The sequence below is a fragment of the Mytilus galloprovincialis genome, chromosome 1 (genome assembly GCF_965363235.1).
Source record: "Mytilus galloprovincialis chromosome 1, xbMytGall1.hap1.1, whole genome shotgun sequence".
NCBI classification, from domain to species: domain Eukaryota; kingdom Metazoa; phylum Mollusca; class Bivalvia; order Mytilida; family Mytilidae; genus Mytilus; species Mytilus galloprovincialis.
Genome location: NC_134838.1, coordinates 7,058,400 through 7,075,628, shown reverse-complemented (window position 1 = coordinate 7,075,628; position 17,229 = coordinate 7,058,400). Strand labels below are relative to the sequence as shown.

The 17,229-nt window shown below is 33.5% G+C and overlaps 1 protein-coding gene across 5 annotated transcripts in view; it reads left to right on the top strand.

Annotated features, from left to right (window-relative positions):
- Window positions 1-17,229, top strand: part of LOC143064295 (glycogen debranching enzyme-like) — a 49,949-nt gene that overhangs the window by 17,836 nt on the left and 14,884 nt on the right. For all 5 annotated transcript variants that reach the window (XM_076237036.1, XM_076237059.1, XM_076237051.1 and 2 more), the window contains 9 exons: window positions 2,353-2,578; window positions 3,072-3,343; window positions 3,510-3,643; window positions 4,383-4,516; window positions 4,922-5,088; window positions 5,563-5,665; window positions 13,720-13,945; window positions 14,314-14,425; window positions 16,085-16,220. In XM_076237036.1, coding sequence (XP_076093151.1) covers window positions 2,353-2,578; window positions 3,072-3,343; window positions 3,510-3,643; window positions 4,383-4,516; window positions 4,922-5,088; window positions 5,563-5,665; window positions 13,720-13,945; window positions 14,314-14,425; window positions 16,085-16,220 — 1,510 coding nt within the window. The remainder of the gene's footprint in view (window positions 1-2,352; window positions 2,579-3,071; window positions 3,344-3,509; window positions 3,644-4,382; window positions 4,517-4,921; window positions 5,089-5,562; window positions 5,666-13,719; window positions 13,946-14,313; window positions 14,426-16,084; window positions 16,221-17,229) is intronic.

Genomic DNA, 17,229 nt, shown 5'->3' with positions numbered 1-17,229 from the left:
GAGCACCTATATATTTTTGGGACGTCTCGGATGTTTACCTATGATAATAGAACCATGCGATTTCACGTCTCGGGTGTTTTCCTATTGTAATAATAAAACCATGCGGTCTAACTGATAACCCGAAAAACGTAATTAACCATCATTCATGATATATATTTTTTTTATAAACAACTTTAAATTTGTTAAATTTGGCTAGTACAGACGAGATTTAGCCCTTATAATAATCTCATTTAGTTTAGCTTGCTATTATTTCGATTGAAGAACCCCAAAGACTTTTTAGGAATATAGTTTTTGTCTCCATAAAAGACGCTTAACTGTCCTTGTCATTTTTTGGTCTTTGGCTCATTTTGACATTTTGTAAACATGACTTCTTCAGCGATTTGTTGTTTTGTTCTATGAATTAATGGTACTCTATACTGTTATTCTTGTCACCGTGATGAAGATATAATGATACAAGAAGTGCAGAGGAATTGCCTGAAATGTCCTCTGATACGGAACGTCTGGAATAAGTATGGTATCGACGGACCCAAATTTAATGTAAAAAAAACCAACATGAACATGAACAAGGCAACAGTACCAGTTTAAACATTGTAAATAAAGGTTAACTTAAATATTGTTGCGGTTGGAAGAAGTTATTGTATATTCATTGAAATTGAAATGGCAGAATTTGCTGTACTTAAATCTCTTTCCTTGCAAAGAATATGTCCTTAATAAGGTGGACTGGCCAATTCTTTGCAATTTTTGTCCCAAATAATATTTTATTGCATACAGTTTATAACAACTTCAAGTACCCTCTCCCTTGTATACCGTCTCCCCACAAAAAAATATGTGTGGGTGACATCCAAACTATGCGGTCCATAAAAAAAAATTTATATTTGGCACAGACAATTAGATTTTTATTGCGCATGTTGCGTGGGTGGTATTGAAGGAAAAAAATGGCCTAATTTTTGCGGAAAAATATGGCCTTGTTACACAGGAGAGTATATCATCTTCCTCAACATTTGCCTATTGAAAAAAAAATGTATATAAGAAATACAAAAAATAAAAAAAGAATTACATTGTGCCTACCAAAAATATTTTATGGCTCAAACTAAACTCTGAAACATCAAATGGTTGGTGCCAACCAGTTTCCCCACCTGAAGAATATGTCGTACCTGAACATGTTATTGACAGTTTTAAAAATAAAATGGGCCATAATTAAAATCGCACCCCCCTTTTTCGGTCACTGTGAGCTATTGCCGTCATGTTGCATCTGTCGTCTGCTGCTCCATAACATTGTTACATGTTTCATTTTATATTTTAATAGCAACATAGCTAGTATAAAAAAGAAGATGTGGTATGATTGCCATTGAGACCAGAGGCGGATTTAGGGGGGGCCAGAGGGCCCCCTCTTTTTGGATGCACTGAAATAGATAAACCAACAAATTTTACATTTATTTGACAGGATGCAACATTTTTGTATACTTTAAAAAACTAGCTAACTTTTATTTTTTTTCTCTAGGTAGGGGGTCTTGGAAGAAAATACATGTTCTAGGTGGGGGTGTATTTTTTTAATCTTTTCCATAGGTGGGGGGTCAAAAAATAAGTGGCGTTCCACCCCCCCTGGATAATTTTTACTGGAATAGCCCTAAGTTCCGTTGGAACTTTTGGGCTAGTTTGTTAGATCCGGTTTTGACTAATTTGGCAAAAAGGAACTTTCTAACTAGTTGATATGTTCCGTTGGAACTTTTCAACTAGTCATTTTGTTCCGGTGGAACTTTAGTAAGTTCTTTCTGCACTGAACTTTTCAACGTCCGAACAAAGGAGCATTTACATATACAATATTGAAGCGTAAAATATGACAAAATTTTTAAGATTAAGTTTTAATGATATATACATGCATTGGTTCAAGAATTGGATTAACATCATGTTTCACCAATCACTCATTTATATGACTTTAAATCAGTTTATCTGATGATATATAGTTGGTGATATATATATATATATATATGTGATAATTCAACGGAACAGCCTTTTAATTACTGTCCATTGTCTAAAGGTTTCTTGAAGGTCTCTAATGGAAAGTTAGTATAATGTATTTGATTGCATTGACATGTTATAAAAAATATATCCCATGAAAAGGAAACTATTAAACAAAAACTAAAATGTTTTACTATAGTAAGTAGATTCTATAAAAAGAAATTTTAAAATTCGTTTGATTTTCTGCTATAACGTCACATTTTGTTTTAAATATACAATTAATTGTATAAAGTTGTCATCACTTGTTTTCAAGCTGGATTCGAGGTCCATATGTTGCTCTATATTCTGTGTTACTAATAAATTTAATAATAATGCTTCATTTGTTTTTTACAGGACGAGTTAAGGAAGTGTTGTTTGAAGGAAGAGTTCTAGAAGCTAAAGAATTCACATATGTCAAAGATACTGAATACATTAATGGTTTACCTAATTATTACCTGGAAATGAGACAGAACTTTGATCCTAAACAAACTAAAATGGTGGATATTACCTTATCAGAAAGTGGAGAAACTACACAAATATCATTTAAACAATTTACACCTGGAAGTGTTGTAATTATTCAGTAGGTATCCTAATTTCTATTTTGGATGAAGACATTTTTACAATTTGTGGATACACTAAATTATACTTATCAGAAATAAAGTGCTGATATGTTAAGACATTTGTTATACATCCCTATTTTATTGTCAAATAGAAAAGTTTTATAAGCAGTATTGCATGTTTAGGAAATCAGTTGAATCGTTATACTTGAAATGAAAGATGTCAGATGATTGTTTTTCATATATCCTAATGTTTTCAATTGAAAAAGTAATATAGTTTAAAAGAAATGATACATAAAAGGTAAACCACTTTCCCATGATAGGGGAGGATTGAGTGCTCACACACATGTTAAACCACTTTCAAATTCTATATATGTGACTGTCCTAAGACTAAACAAACAACTAACAATTAATCAACTAAAACATTTAATTCAAATCATGCATAGAGGAACATTTCAAAAATTCAAAATTCAAATTGGAAACAACATATTTCTAAATGCAACTTATATTTTGTAGGTGTGGTTTATCTAATTCTGCTTCTAAAGCAATATTAAAGATCCGACAATTCTGTGGTCAGTTTGGCTATCTGATGAGATCTTACAGTGGTCGTAAAACATACGATGAATCATGGGACACCACTAATTTCCAGGCCATTGTTGGGAAACTTTCCTTGACAGATCTCAATCATGTTCTGTATCGCTGTGATGCTGAAGAACAATCTGATGGCAATGGTTTTGGTGCCTATGATGTGCCAGGACATGGTCCTTTTGTTTACTGTGGTATTAGAGGTTTGTTATTTTTATTTTGAATTTAAACTCCTATCACTTTGATAAATAACTTTATTAGGGGAAAAAGGAATGTCTAACACATTTTCAGAATTTCATTGATTGATGTAATTTTTGTCAGTATGAGTAATTTTTTTAGTATTCCACTTTGAAATCTATTTATTTCAAGGTATCGTTGCTGTTTTGAATGAAATGAGAGAAAGAAATGATCTAGGACATGCTGTTTGTGGAAATCTCAGAGAGGGGAACTGGCTTCCTCAGTATATAGCTAACAGACTTAAAGTCAAAGAAGGAACAAAAGTTGTAGGTTAAGTTTTATCTTTATCATTATAAACTTATATTGATATACATATGGATGCCTACTTCAACATCTCGTTGATTACAATATTCCTCATAATGAAATGTCATTGGTTAAATGTTCAAACCTTAAAATTCAAGGGTTTACACAGATTTTTATACCGCCACTTTGAAAAAGAGGGGGTATACTGTTTTAACTTTTATACCCCCACTTTAAAAAGGAGAGGGTATACTGTTTTAACTTTGTCTGTCCGTCCATCAGTCTGTCAGTCTGTCCTTCTGTCCAATGAATATTTTTTGCTGCATCTTTTTTAGGAACTACATAACAAGGATTTCTGAAATTTGGTTTCAGGGTTTATAGGAGTCAGTTATACCGTTTAATGCATTTTCAGATTCATCACTCAAACAACTTCCTGTTTACCGAACACTTGTATCATTTTACACTATTCAAATTATCCGCTTGCAGCTGGGAAATTATCAGTGAGCAGTAGCTCATAGTTTCACTTGTTGTATTTACTATCAATAGGGGATTACTGTTGTAGTTGAGGGGATAAAGTTGTACAAATTTGTACTTTTTATGTCTAATGATTTATCTGTGAAAATGCAAATCTTAACTGAATTTTCTAACATTAAATGAAAAAGAAATTAATTTAAATAAGAGAAAATGTAGCAATTAAGTAAAGTTGACTACTTTATAGTTTTTATTAGAAATTGACTTGAAAGATTCACTTTTTTTTATTTACAGCTAGGACAGTGGTTTGATGATGTATTTAAACATCTGTACAATGTGCCAAGGTCTCTGGTTCCATGTTACTTTGACACTATTATAATGGGATCCTTCATTGTGCTTCGTAGCAGGGTTGTAGAACAGATGTCGGAGTAAGTGCCTTTGCTTTTATATAGATCATAAGATCATAGGATTCCAAATTGACAGTGCAGATTCTTCAAATATGATGATCTTATTTTAAAATAAAGATTTTTTATAATAAAAGTCCCTCAAATAAAAAATGTTGTCATGTTTAGTCAAATTTGTCTATTCACCAATATTTCCTTATAAGTTTGTGAATAATTATACCTGATAGCATAAAATATTCATAATTTATGGTTTTCTAGCAGTATACTTTTCTTTGATTAAGAGATATGTATTTTTAATAACTTCTGCTATGCTTTTTACACAGCATGGCTAAGAGGGTAGTGGTATAAATTGAAAATAAGTGAACATGTACTTCAAATGGTGACAAAAATACTTTTCTTTATTGATAATTATTACTTGCTTTATTTTAGTTTTATTAAAGATGGATCCACTTTTCTTAAGATATTGGCAATGGGAGCTGTTCAATTTTGTGGCTTTGTAAAGACATCTAAGTTGCCTCCCTTGTCCCCTAACTTATCACTACCTAAACCACCTGTAGATGAAGATGACAAAGAGGCCACATTATCGTTAGCAGCTGGTATGTGTGACTGTCATGTTTGTATTTTATTTTATTGATTATCATGACATATTTTTAAAGTCTTAAGTACCTATTGATGATAAAATTTAACTACCACAATACACACCCATAGATAAAAACATTTATTCCCTTTTTTTCAAATTCTGAGTTAATTATTTTTTGTGGTAATTTTCCATATTATGCTTCTCCACTGCGAATTTTTTTTCTCATAGTCATGTAGAGTGAGATCACTATGATGTCATAAGCCAAAATCATTGACCTAGCCTAGGAAAATCTCTAGGAAAATATGAGTAAACAGATTATCTTAGATCTTCAGACTTGAGAACAATCTATCCCCCTTAAATGAGATTGTAGCCAAGTAACTCTCTTGTATACTAAGCTGTAGGTAATCTATAAGTAACTTGTGCTTATCTTGTAGTATCTTGACAAACATAAAAGCTTTGTATTCTCTACGGAAGACTTTTTCTGTTTTAGGCTTTTCTCACTTTGGTGCTGGATATATGAGAAATTGGGGAAGGGATACATTTATTTCATTGAGAGGATTATTACTGGTAACTGGTAGATATCAGGAAGCCAGGTAAGTTAATTGGGGAAGGGATACATTCATTTCATTGAGAGGATTATTACTGGTAACTGGTAGATATCAGGAAGCCAGGTAAGTTAATTGGGGAAGGGATACATTTATTTCATTGAGAGGATTATTACTGGTAACTGGTAGATATCAGGAAGCCAGGTAAGTTAATTGGGGAAGGGACACATTCATTTCATTGAGAGGATTATTACTGGTAACTGGTAGATATCAGGAAGCCAGGTAAGTTAATTGGAGAAGGGATACATTTATTTCATTGAGAGGATTATTACTGGTAACTGGTAGATATCAGGAAGCCAGGTAAGTTAATTGGGGAAGGGATACATTTATTTCATTGAGAGGATTATTACTGGTAACTGGTAGATATCAGGAAGCCAGGTAAGTTAATTGGGGAAGGGATACATTTATTTCATTGAGAGGATTATTACTGGTAACTGGTAGATATCAGGAAGCCAGGTAAGTTAATTGGGGAAGGGATACATTTATTTCATTGAGAGGATTATTACTGGTAACTGGTAGATATCAGGAAGCCAGGTAAGTTAATTGGGGAAGGGATACATTTATATCATTGAGAGGATTATTACTGGTAACTGGTAGATATCAGGAAGCCAGGTAAGTTAATTGGGGAAGGGATACATTTATATCATTGAGAGGATTATTACTGGTAACTGGTAGATATCAGGAAGCCAGGTAAGTTAATTGGGGAAGGGATACATTTATATCATTGAGAGGATTATAAATGGTAACTGGTAGATATCAGGAAGCCAGGTAAGTTAATTGGGGGAAGGGATACATTTATTTCATTGAGAGGATTATTACTGGTAACTGGTAGATATCAGGAAGCCAGGTAAGTTATTTGGGGGAGGGATACATTTATTTCATTGAGAGGATTATTACTGGTAACTGGTAGATATCAGGAATCCAGGTAAGTTAATTGGGGAAGGGATACATTCATTTCATTGAGAGGATTATTACTGGTAACTGGTAGATATCAGGAAGCCAGGTAAGTTAATTGGGGAAGGGATACATTCATTTCATTGAGAGGATTATTACTGGTAACTGGTAGATATCAGGAAGCCAGGTAAGTTATTTGGGGGAGGGATACATTTATTTCATTGAGAGGATTATTACTGGTAACTGGTAGATATCAGGAAGCCAGGTAAGTTAATTGGGGAAGGGATACATTTATTTCATTGAGAGGATTATTACTGGTAACTGGTAGATATCAGGAATCCAGGTAAGTTAATTGGGGAAGGGATACATTCATTTCATTGAGAGGATTATTACTGGTAACTGGTAGATATCAGGAAGCCAGGTAAGTTAATTGGGGAAGGGATACATTCATTTCATTGAGAGGATTATTACTGGTAACTGGTAGATATCAGGAAGCCAGGTAAGTTAATTGGGGAAGGGATACATTTATTTCATTGAGAGGATTATTACTGGTAACTGGTAGTGTTGAGATTATCGCGGGAACATAACGTTCCAACTATTGTACATGTCTATTGTCGACGTCGTATTGTCAGTGACGTCGCCTTGGGCGGAAATACGTACTTGTATATTAAATGTAATGGCTGAACAGTTGTTGTAATATCGTTGCCTGAACTATCATCTATAGGTAGATATCAGGAAGCCAGGTTAGTTAATTGGGGAAGAGACACATTTATTTCATTGAGAGGATTATTACTGGTAACTGGTAGATATCAGGAAGCCAGGTATGTTAATTGGGGAAGGGATACGTTTATTTCATTGAGAGGATTATTACTGGTAACTGGTAGATATCAGGAAGCCAGGTAAGTTAATTGGGGAAGGGATACATTCATTTCATTGAGAGGATTATTACTGGTAACTGGTAGATATCAGGAAGCAAGGTAAGTTAATTGGGGAAGGGATACATTTTTTTCATTGAGAGGATTATTACTGGTAACTGGTAGATATCAGGAAGCCAGGTAAGTTAATTGGGGAAGGGATACGTTTATTTCATTGAGAGGATTATTACTGGTAACTGGTAGATGCCAGGAAGCCAGGTAAGTTAATTGGGGAAGGGATACATTTATTTCATTGAGAGGATTATTACTGGTAACTGGTAGATATCAGGAAGCCAGGTTAGTTAATTGGGGAAGGGATACATTCATTTCATTGAGAGGATTATTACTGGTAACTGGTAGATGCCAGGAAGCCAGGTAAGTTAATTGGGGAAGGGATACATTTATTTCATTGAGAGGATTATTACTGGTAACTGGTAGATATCAGGAAGCCAGGTTAGTTAATTGGGGAAGGGATACATTCATTTCATTGAGAGGATTATTACTGGTAACTGGTAGATACCAGGAAGCCAGGTAAGTTAATTGGGGAAGGGATACATTCATTTCATTGAGAGGATTATTACTGGTAACTGGTAGATATCAGGAAGCCAGGTAAGTTAATTGGGGAAGAGACACATTTATTTCATTGAGAGGATTATTACTGGTAACTGGTAGATATCAGGAAGCCAGGTAAGTTAATTGGGGAAGGGATACATTTATATCATTGAGAGGATTATTACTGGTAACTGGTAGATATCAGGAAGCCAGGTAAGTTAATTGGGGAAGGGATACGTTTATTTCATTGAGAGGATTATTACTGGTAACTGGTAGATATCAGGAAGCCAGGTAAGTTAATTGGGGAAGGGATACATTTATTTCATTGAGAGGATTATTACTGGTAACTGTTAGATATCAGGAAGCCAGGTAAGTTAATTGGGGAAGGGACACATTCATTTCATTGAGAGGATTATTACTGGTAACTGGTAGATATCAGGAAGCCAGGTAAGTTAATTGGGGAAGGGACACATTCATTTCATTGAGAGGATTATTACTGGTAACTGGTAGATATCAGGAAGCCAGGTAAGTTAATTGGGGAAGGGGTACATTTATTTCATTGAGAGGATTATTACTGGTAACTGGTAGATATCAGGAAGCCAGGTAAGTTAATTGGGGAAGGGATTCATTTATTTCATTGAGAGGATTATTACTGGTAACTGGTAGATATCAGGAAGCCAGGTAAGTTAATTGAGGAAGGGATACATTTATTTCATTGAGAGGATTATTACTGGTAACTGGTAGATATCAGGAAGCCAGGTAAGTTAATTGGGGAAGGGATACATTTATATCATTTAGAGGATTATTACTGGTAACTGGTAGATATCAGGAAGCCAGGTAAGTTAATTGGGGAAGGGATACATTTATTTCATTGAGAGGATTATTACTGGTAACTGGTAGATATCAAGAATCCAGGTATGTTAATTTGGGAAGGAATACATTTCTATCACTGGTATTTCTTTTGGTGGGTGGTTGTAATAACTTATCACCATTGGCAACAGTTAGTAATTGACTGTTATAGGTCTAATTTGGCAAAGGCATTTACCATATCTCTTTACTGCATATCAATTGAAGCTTTTATTACAGTGAGTTGACTATGAGGTTACTGTAAAACTTTATCTATAGCGCAACCTGTTTTTTAAATTGACAATACAATAGGGACATTTAAATTGACCAGTTGGTATTGTTAGATTTAAATCTACCTTGATTCTACCTGTAGTTTTTTATTTACCAGTTCCAACCTTACAGCATGCTTTTTTCATGAAGTTTTTCTTTACCTAGGATTATTCTATTCAAAAATTGATAGGGAAGAAAATAGTTTTGGTTTACATTGTTTTAAATCCCTGATATATGAATTATCTAATTTTTACCTAAATTTCCAAATCAGTAAAAGATTAAATTAACTACGAGTTAATATGTTTGAAAATTTAAACTGCTTTTACATGCTAAATCTTTCTTTAAAATTCGAACCCTTATACATAATATTGTCCAGCTGCCAGTGAAACAAGAAATAGCTGTTCAGGTGTTTACAGTTTAAATTTTCAGATGCATATGTTGTTCATTTCTTCTCATGACCCTTCAAGATTTCCATTTTGGATTATTAATTATTTGCAATGTTTGAAATCTATTGGTATCATTGTGCATACATTGGATTTATTTGATTTAAATTCACTTCTCAGACTTTTTATAGTAATTTTGCTTCTTAAAATGTGATTTGTTTTATTCAAGAATTTATTGCCAGGAAGGGATCAAGGAGAAATAATTCATTCGAAATAACTTTGGAGTATACCTTGCAGTGTTTTTTCTTTGAAATCTACTATTATATTAGTAGGACATTAGTGCATAAAATGCTGTGTTCACACAAGGAAATTCAATTTTCATAAGATGGGATTTAGTTATGTTAAAGATTAAAAAAATTCAAAACTGGAATTCAAGTAGGAGATATAGTGTGAGTTCATCCAACATGTTTCTGTGGCTTTAAATGTGATTTTAAAAACATTCATTATTAATTTTGGGATCTATTACAAACTTAAGATAATTCACCATTTAAATGGGATCTTGGAAATGAAATAAAAGTTGAATTAATGCAGTGGATATATATAGTCTTAATCTAGTGATAAAGTGAAAAATGAAAGTAAAATATTCTAAAATATTCCTAACATGAGGATATATGTTTTAAGTGAATGTGAAATTGGAAATAGTCATTATAAAATTCTGGATCAAATATTGTTTAATTTGGAAATTCATCATAGGAAATGAAATAAAAATGTACACTTTGGATATATTATAATCAAGTGATATAGCAACCATATGAATAATATTTAACAAAATATTTGTAAAGTGAGGATAACTATTTGGAATATAGTAATGGAAATGACAAAAAAAAATTACAAGATTCTGAATTATGTAAAGATTCTGTGAAAAATGAATAAAATTGGGAATTATTTAAAATCTTTGGAATTCTGGATGAGATGTCAAATATCAGTGTCAATAAATAAATAAAATTGTTTATTCAACTATGATTTTGATATTTCAATGGGCACAGGACGTTTGCGCTTTTTTACCTGTAAAACGATACGACATTTGCGCTTCAAATACTATGGACATTTGCGCTTTAAATTTTGATTCACCAGTATTAAATTGACCGGACATTTGCGCTTTTGCACCTATTGTCGTCTATCTGTAATTTTAAAGAGAAGTAATTATTGCGTAAATAAATTTAACTTATATTTGGCATTAGTACGACAAATGGTCCAGAATCATTCCCTGTACATTATAATGAACAGTTCTACTCGACTCATCCTGATATTTTTATCTTTTTAAAGAGCATCATTGAACAACAGTATGTGAATCACATTAGATTCGTTATATTGATGAACAGGCACCCCTGTCAAGAATTGGGAAAGAGAATATTGAATATATATTTGAAATGTGTGCGAAATGCCAGTCTGAACAGATAAACAGAGCTAAATTTGTCCAATCCTTGGTCTTCATATATCAAGCGAAAACTGACCTGTGATGACTGTACGTGTTTTTGGTCTTTAGAATGTTTACCGTTAGCTCAGTGTATATAGACTTTTAAACACATATCAATGTGCTATGAAATGAATGTGCTATGAAATGTGCTATTAAATGATTTTTTTAAACCTTTAACCATAAAGAAAAAATATTATTCTGCCAGTATTAAAGAGGAAGATATGATAGTCATAAAAATCCAATATTGCAAAAGGGCAAATGTCCTATGTTAACAGCGCAAATGTCCTTTTTTAAAAAGCGCAAATGTCCTATGATTTGAAGCGCAAGTGTCCAAAAAAATAAGCGCAAATGTCCTATGAAAAAGCGCAAACGTCCCGCGCCGATTTCAATATGCATAAACAATTTGTACAGGGAACATGTCAATAAGTATTCATCAACCTATTGAAATAATATATTTATTAAGATTTCCAAAAGAGCAAAAGCAAATTATATTGAGTTATCTCCAATTAGAAAAGGCCAAAGAAAGATAAAAAAAGAAGGTTTTTTTCAACAATACAAATGAAATAATGTAGCCATTAAAGTGAGTGAAATATTACGACTGGATTATTCGGGGTATTAAACACTGCTAGTATCTGGCTATGTAAACATTAAGATGAAGTGTAGTGAGTTTTAGGCCATGCAATTTTAAATACACTGCAAGAAAATAACATATAGACATTCTTGTTTGACTTGATCACTCCTAATATTTTAAATGACAGTAAAATTAAAATCTCTCTATTTCCTTCTGAATATTGTTTCTTTGGCAATTGTATGACCAATTACTTCTAGGAATACACTCATTTCAATAATAAAAAGATTGTAATTGCAATGTTTATTTGCTTTTACTTGTTTAAGGATTCTCAAACGAAAAACTTGAAAAGTGATTTTTTTTTTTAAATCACACAGAAATATTTATCAAATCTTTTACTGATTTAGAGTTTTAGGTAAAATATAGATAAATCATATATATTGGGGATTTAAAACAATGAAAACCAAAACTTTTTTCTTCCCTATCAAAAAGAAAAATCTTAGGTAAAGAAAAATTCATGAAAAAAGCATGCTGTAAGGTTGGAACTGGTAAATAAAAAACTACAGGTAGAATCAAGGTAGATTTAAATCTAACAATACCAACTGGTCAATTTAAATGTCCCTATTGTATTGTCAATTTTAAAAACAGGTTGAGCTATAGGTAAAGTTTTACAGTAACACCCATAGTCAACTCACTGTAAAATATTTTCTTGTCCAGCATGTCCAATAAAATACTTTATGTCTTTTTTATCCTTTAATATTTAATCTGTATTGTCTTGTTTTAGCAGCCATCTACATATGACTAGGTTATAAAATGTTTAATGTAGGTTTAATTTATAATGAATTCAATTATGTTTTTAGCTCACCTGGCCCTTAAGTGAGCTATTCTCATCACTTGGCGTCCGTCGTCCTCCGACGTTAACTTTTGACATTTTGAACTTCTTCTAGAGAACCACTAAATGGAATAGAACCAAACATGGCATGAATGTTCCTTATAAGGTGCTGACCAAGTGTTGTTACTTTGTTGCTGATCCATCATCCAAGATGGCCGCCAGGGGAGGACTTAGTTTAACATAGGACCCTATTGGAAATACATACAAATGTCTTCTTGCAGAGAACCACTGAATGGAATGAAACCAAACATAACATGAATGTTCCACATTAGGTGCTGACCAAGTTTTATTACTTTGAAGTTAATCCATCATCCAAGATGGACACCAGCGGGGGACTAAGTTTTACATAGGACCATATGGGAAATACATACAAATGTCTTCTTTTACAGTCTGCACCAAAAATTTTTTCAACTACTAGTCCGAAGACCAATATCCTGACATTTTTTTTATTGGTCCAAACAAAGTTTTGCAAAAACTTACTAGTCAGAATGAAATTTTACTAGTCTGGGGCATCGGACTAGTGGCTAACCATGCAGACTGCTTTTAGAGAACCACTGAATGAAATGAAACCAAACATAGCATAAATGTTTCTTATGAGGTGCTGACCAAGTGTTGTTACTTTTTATCCGATCCATCATCCAAGATGGCTGCCAGCAGAGGACTTAGTTTAAGATAAGACCCTATGGGAGATACATACAAATGTCTTCTTTTAGAGAACCACTGAATGGAATGAAACCAAACCTAGGGTGAATGGTCCTTTTGAGATGCTGATCAAGTGTTGTTACTTTGTCGCCGATCCATCATCCAAGATGTCGGCCAGCGGGGGAATTAGTTTAACATAGGACCCTATGGGAAATGCATACAAATGACTTCTTTTAGAGAACCACTGAATGGAATGAAACCAAACCTAGCATGAATGGTCCTTATGACATGCTGGCCATGTGTTGATACTTTGAAGCTGAACCATCATCTAAGATGGCCAACATTGGGGGAAATAGTTTAAACATTGGACATTATGGAAAATGCATACATATGTCTTCTCTTAGAGAACTACTGCTTGGAATGAAACTTTAAATGTCATAAATGCTCCTTATGAGGTGCTGATGAAGTGTTGGTGCTTTGTTATCTTTTTTTATATGATTTCAAAAACCCAAGTATAGTCAGGTGAGCGACATAGGCTCTTGAGAGCTTCAAGTTTATGTGACTATTGAGTCATTTTTGTTCTAATAAATGATTTATTTTGTAGGTTTATAATACTAGCATATGGTGGATGTTTACGTCATGGTCTTATACCTAATTTATTGAACGAGGGAAAAGGAGCTCGTTTTAACTGTCGTGATGCTGTTTGGTGGTGGCTGCAGGCAATACAAGACTACTGCCAAATTGTCCCAGATGGTACAAGTATTTTACATGATATAGTACACAGATTATATCCTTCAGATAGTCCAGAAGTTCAAGAACCAGGCTGTTTTGTAAGTTATGAAATCATGCTTCTTGGTTAATTGTTTTTGCCTAAATTTATATTTGCAGTAGCGGCTGTCACAGATTAATTAAACAGGGAGTTGGGGACTTAGTTTTTACGTTAAATTTTTGTTGTTGTTAATGTCAGATATACCTTTAATGTCCACTCATATTTATGTATGTATTGTAGAAGACATTACTAAGTTGAAAAATTTATGTCCAAAACTTTTGTCCTTTTGAACAATAAAATATGTTTAAACTAGTTAAAGGTTCTGGTTATAAGATCTCATGTTTCTATTGAACAGTATAATAAAACTTCAGTAAAATCTAAACTGTTTATTGTTAAGTGTGACTCCACTAAATTTGTACTGTTTTGCAGGATCAGCCATTATGTGATGTGATGCAAGAAGCATTACAAAGACACGCTGAAGGTCTGAAGTACAGAGAGTTTAAAGCTGGTCCAGAGATAGATAGTCAGATGATTGATCCAGGTAAGTCTGAAGTACAGAGAGTTTAAAGCTGGTCCAGAGATAGATATTCAGATGATTGATCCAGGTAGGTCTGAAGCACAGAGAGTTTAAAGCTGGTCCAAAGATAGATAGTCAGATGATTGATCCAGGTAAGTCTGAAGTACAGAGAGTTTAAAGCTGGTCCAGAGATAGATAGTCAGATGATTGATCCAGGTAAGTCTGAAGTACAGAGAGTTTAAAGCTGGTCCAGAGATAGATAGTCAGATGATTGATCCAGGTAAGTCTGAAGTACAGAGAGTTTAAAGCTGGTCCAGAGATAGATAGTCAGATGATTGATCCAGGTAGGTCTGAAGTACAGAGAGTTTAAAGCTGGTCCAGAGATAGATATTCAGATGATTGATCCAGGTAGGTCTGAAGCACAGAGAGTTTAAAGCTGGTCCAAAGATAGATAGTCAGATGATTGATCCAGGTAGGTCTGAAGTACAGAGAGTTTAAAGCTGGTCCAGAGATAGATATTCAGATGATTGATCCAGGTAGGTCTGAAGTACAGAGAGTTTAAATATGGTCTAGAGATAGATAGTCAGATGATTGATCCAGGTAAGTCTGAAGCTCAGAGAGTTTAAAGCTGGTCCAGAGATAGATAGTCAGATGATTGATCCAGGTAAGTCTGAAGTACAGAGAGTTTAAAGCTGGTCCAGAGATAGATAGTCAGATGATTGATCCAGGTAGGTCTGAAGTACAGAGAGTTTAAAGCTGGTCCAGAGATAGATAGTCAGATGATTGATCCAGGTAAGTCTGAAGTACAGAGAGTTTAAAGCTGGTCCAGAGATAGATAGTCAGATGATTGATCCAGGTAGGTCTGAAGTACAGAGAGTTTAAAGCTGGTCCATAGATAGATAGTCAGATGATTGATCCAGGTAAGTCTGAAGTACAGAGAGTTTAAAGCTGGTCCAGAGATAGATAGTCAGATGAATGATCCAGGTAGGTCTGAAGTACAGAGAGTTTAAAGCTGGTCCAGAGATAGATAGTCAGATGATTGATCCAGGTAGGTCTGAAGTACAGAGAGTTTAAAGCTGGTCCAGAGATAGATAGTCAGATGATTGATCCAGGTAGGTCTGAAGTACAGAGAGTTTAAAGCTGGTCCAGAGATAGATAGTCAGATGATTGATCCAGGTAGGTCTGAAGTACAGAGAGTTTAAAGCTGGTCCAGAGATAGATAGTCAGATGATTGATCCAGGTATGAATAAGCTACTTTTACTTTTTTATTTTATTATATAAACACACCCTTTCAAAGTAAATTTTTAACTTTATATTTGAAATATTAATTTTTATAACTTCTTACTTAATCATGTTTACATTCCTGTTTTGATCTCAAGACACAAGAAAAGTTGTCTGATCTGTAATATAAGATAAGTAAGTTAAAAATTATGTCCTATTCCCTATTGTTACAGTTTTCATTTGTCAGTTGATGCATTTAGAGAGGTGATGCTTACACTGTTTAATTATTGTCGAGTCTTTCTGTATTTAACAATTACAATATTTATACATATTAAATTAAAAAGCACATACAGAAATTACCAGACTTTTATTGACAATGTTTGTTAGTATTATGTGTAAAACTGAAATAGAGAAACTCCAAAATTCAGAAGAAATACAACTGATTCCTGGTTTTACTTATAGGTTTTAACAATGAGATTGGTGTGAACTGGGAAAATGGTTTTGTGTTTGGTGGTAATGAGTGGAACTGTGGAACATGGATGGATAAAATGGGAAGTTCTGAGAAAGCTGGCAACAAAGGAAAACCAGCAACACCAAGGTTATATATGCCTAATTAGCTACAAAATTTAAAAACTCATCAAAAATACAAGACATATAATTTGGTAGTTCAGACACATGTTTTGCCTAAAAAAGACAATTACGTGATGCTTTAAGTCAAAGAGCATTAATAACCAAAAATACCAAAATGTTATGTCAAATACTGTTCTATAGTAGCTTTATCATGTTTGTAAGATAATTTAGATTAATTTTTTGATTAAATATTCTCCAGCTAACATTTTGATATTGTTGTTGCCTATAATAGAATTTAAGACTTAAGCAAAGATTAGATTATCTATAGAAACAAGGGATTGTATAAAGTGATCTATTCTACAAGTCAAATTTTGAGAAAACAATGGCTGCAGGAAATTTTTCTTTTCTTGTTCATGATCATATGTAACTAGAAACAGGTTAAGTGGATTTGCTTTGATATCTATTTTATGGGTTTTACTTTTAGTCTTGAAAATAGAAGTAGATAGGTTTTAAAGAATGTGGGATTTTTAAAGTTCTCATGAGAGAAAAGAGATTTGGGTATCCATCAGTGAACCATATGAAGGTATAAACAAACATGCCGCTGGTATGAGTTCTAATATGACTCTCAATGAATTATAGGTCTGGGTAAGAATTTTTGGGAACTTCAATATTTAAATGTTAGTCCCATCTGCATATCTGTACCATATATTTGTATATTGAGGATTATTGTGATTTTTGACAATGACACTTTAGTTTACCTGGTGAAATAAGTTCCAAGTTGGTGAAATTTGTGCCTTATCTGGTGAAATAAGTTCTAGGTTTGTGACATATGTTTCTTACTTGGTGAAATAAGTTCTGGGTTTGTGACATATGTTTCTTACCTGGTGAAATAAGTTCTAGGTTTGTGACATATGTTTCCTACCTGGTGAAATAAGTTCTGGGTTTGTGACAGATGTTTCTTACCTGGTGAAATAAGTTCTGGATTTGTGAGATATGATCCTCACCTGGTGAAATAAGTTACTTGTCTGTAAAATGTA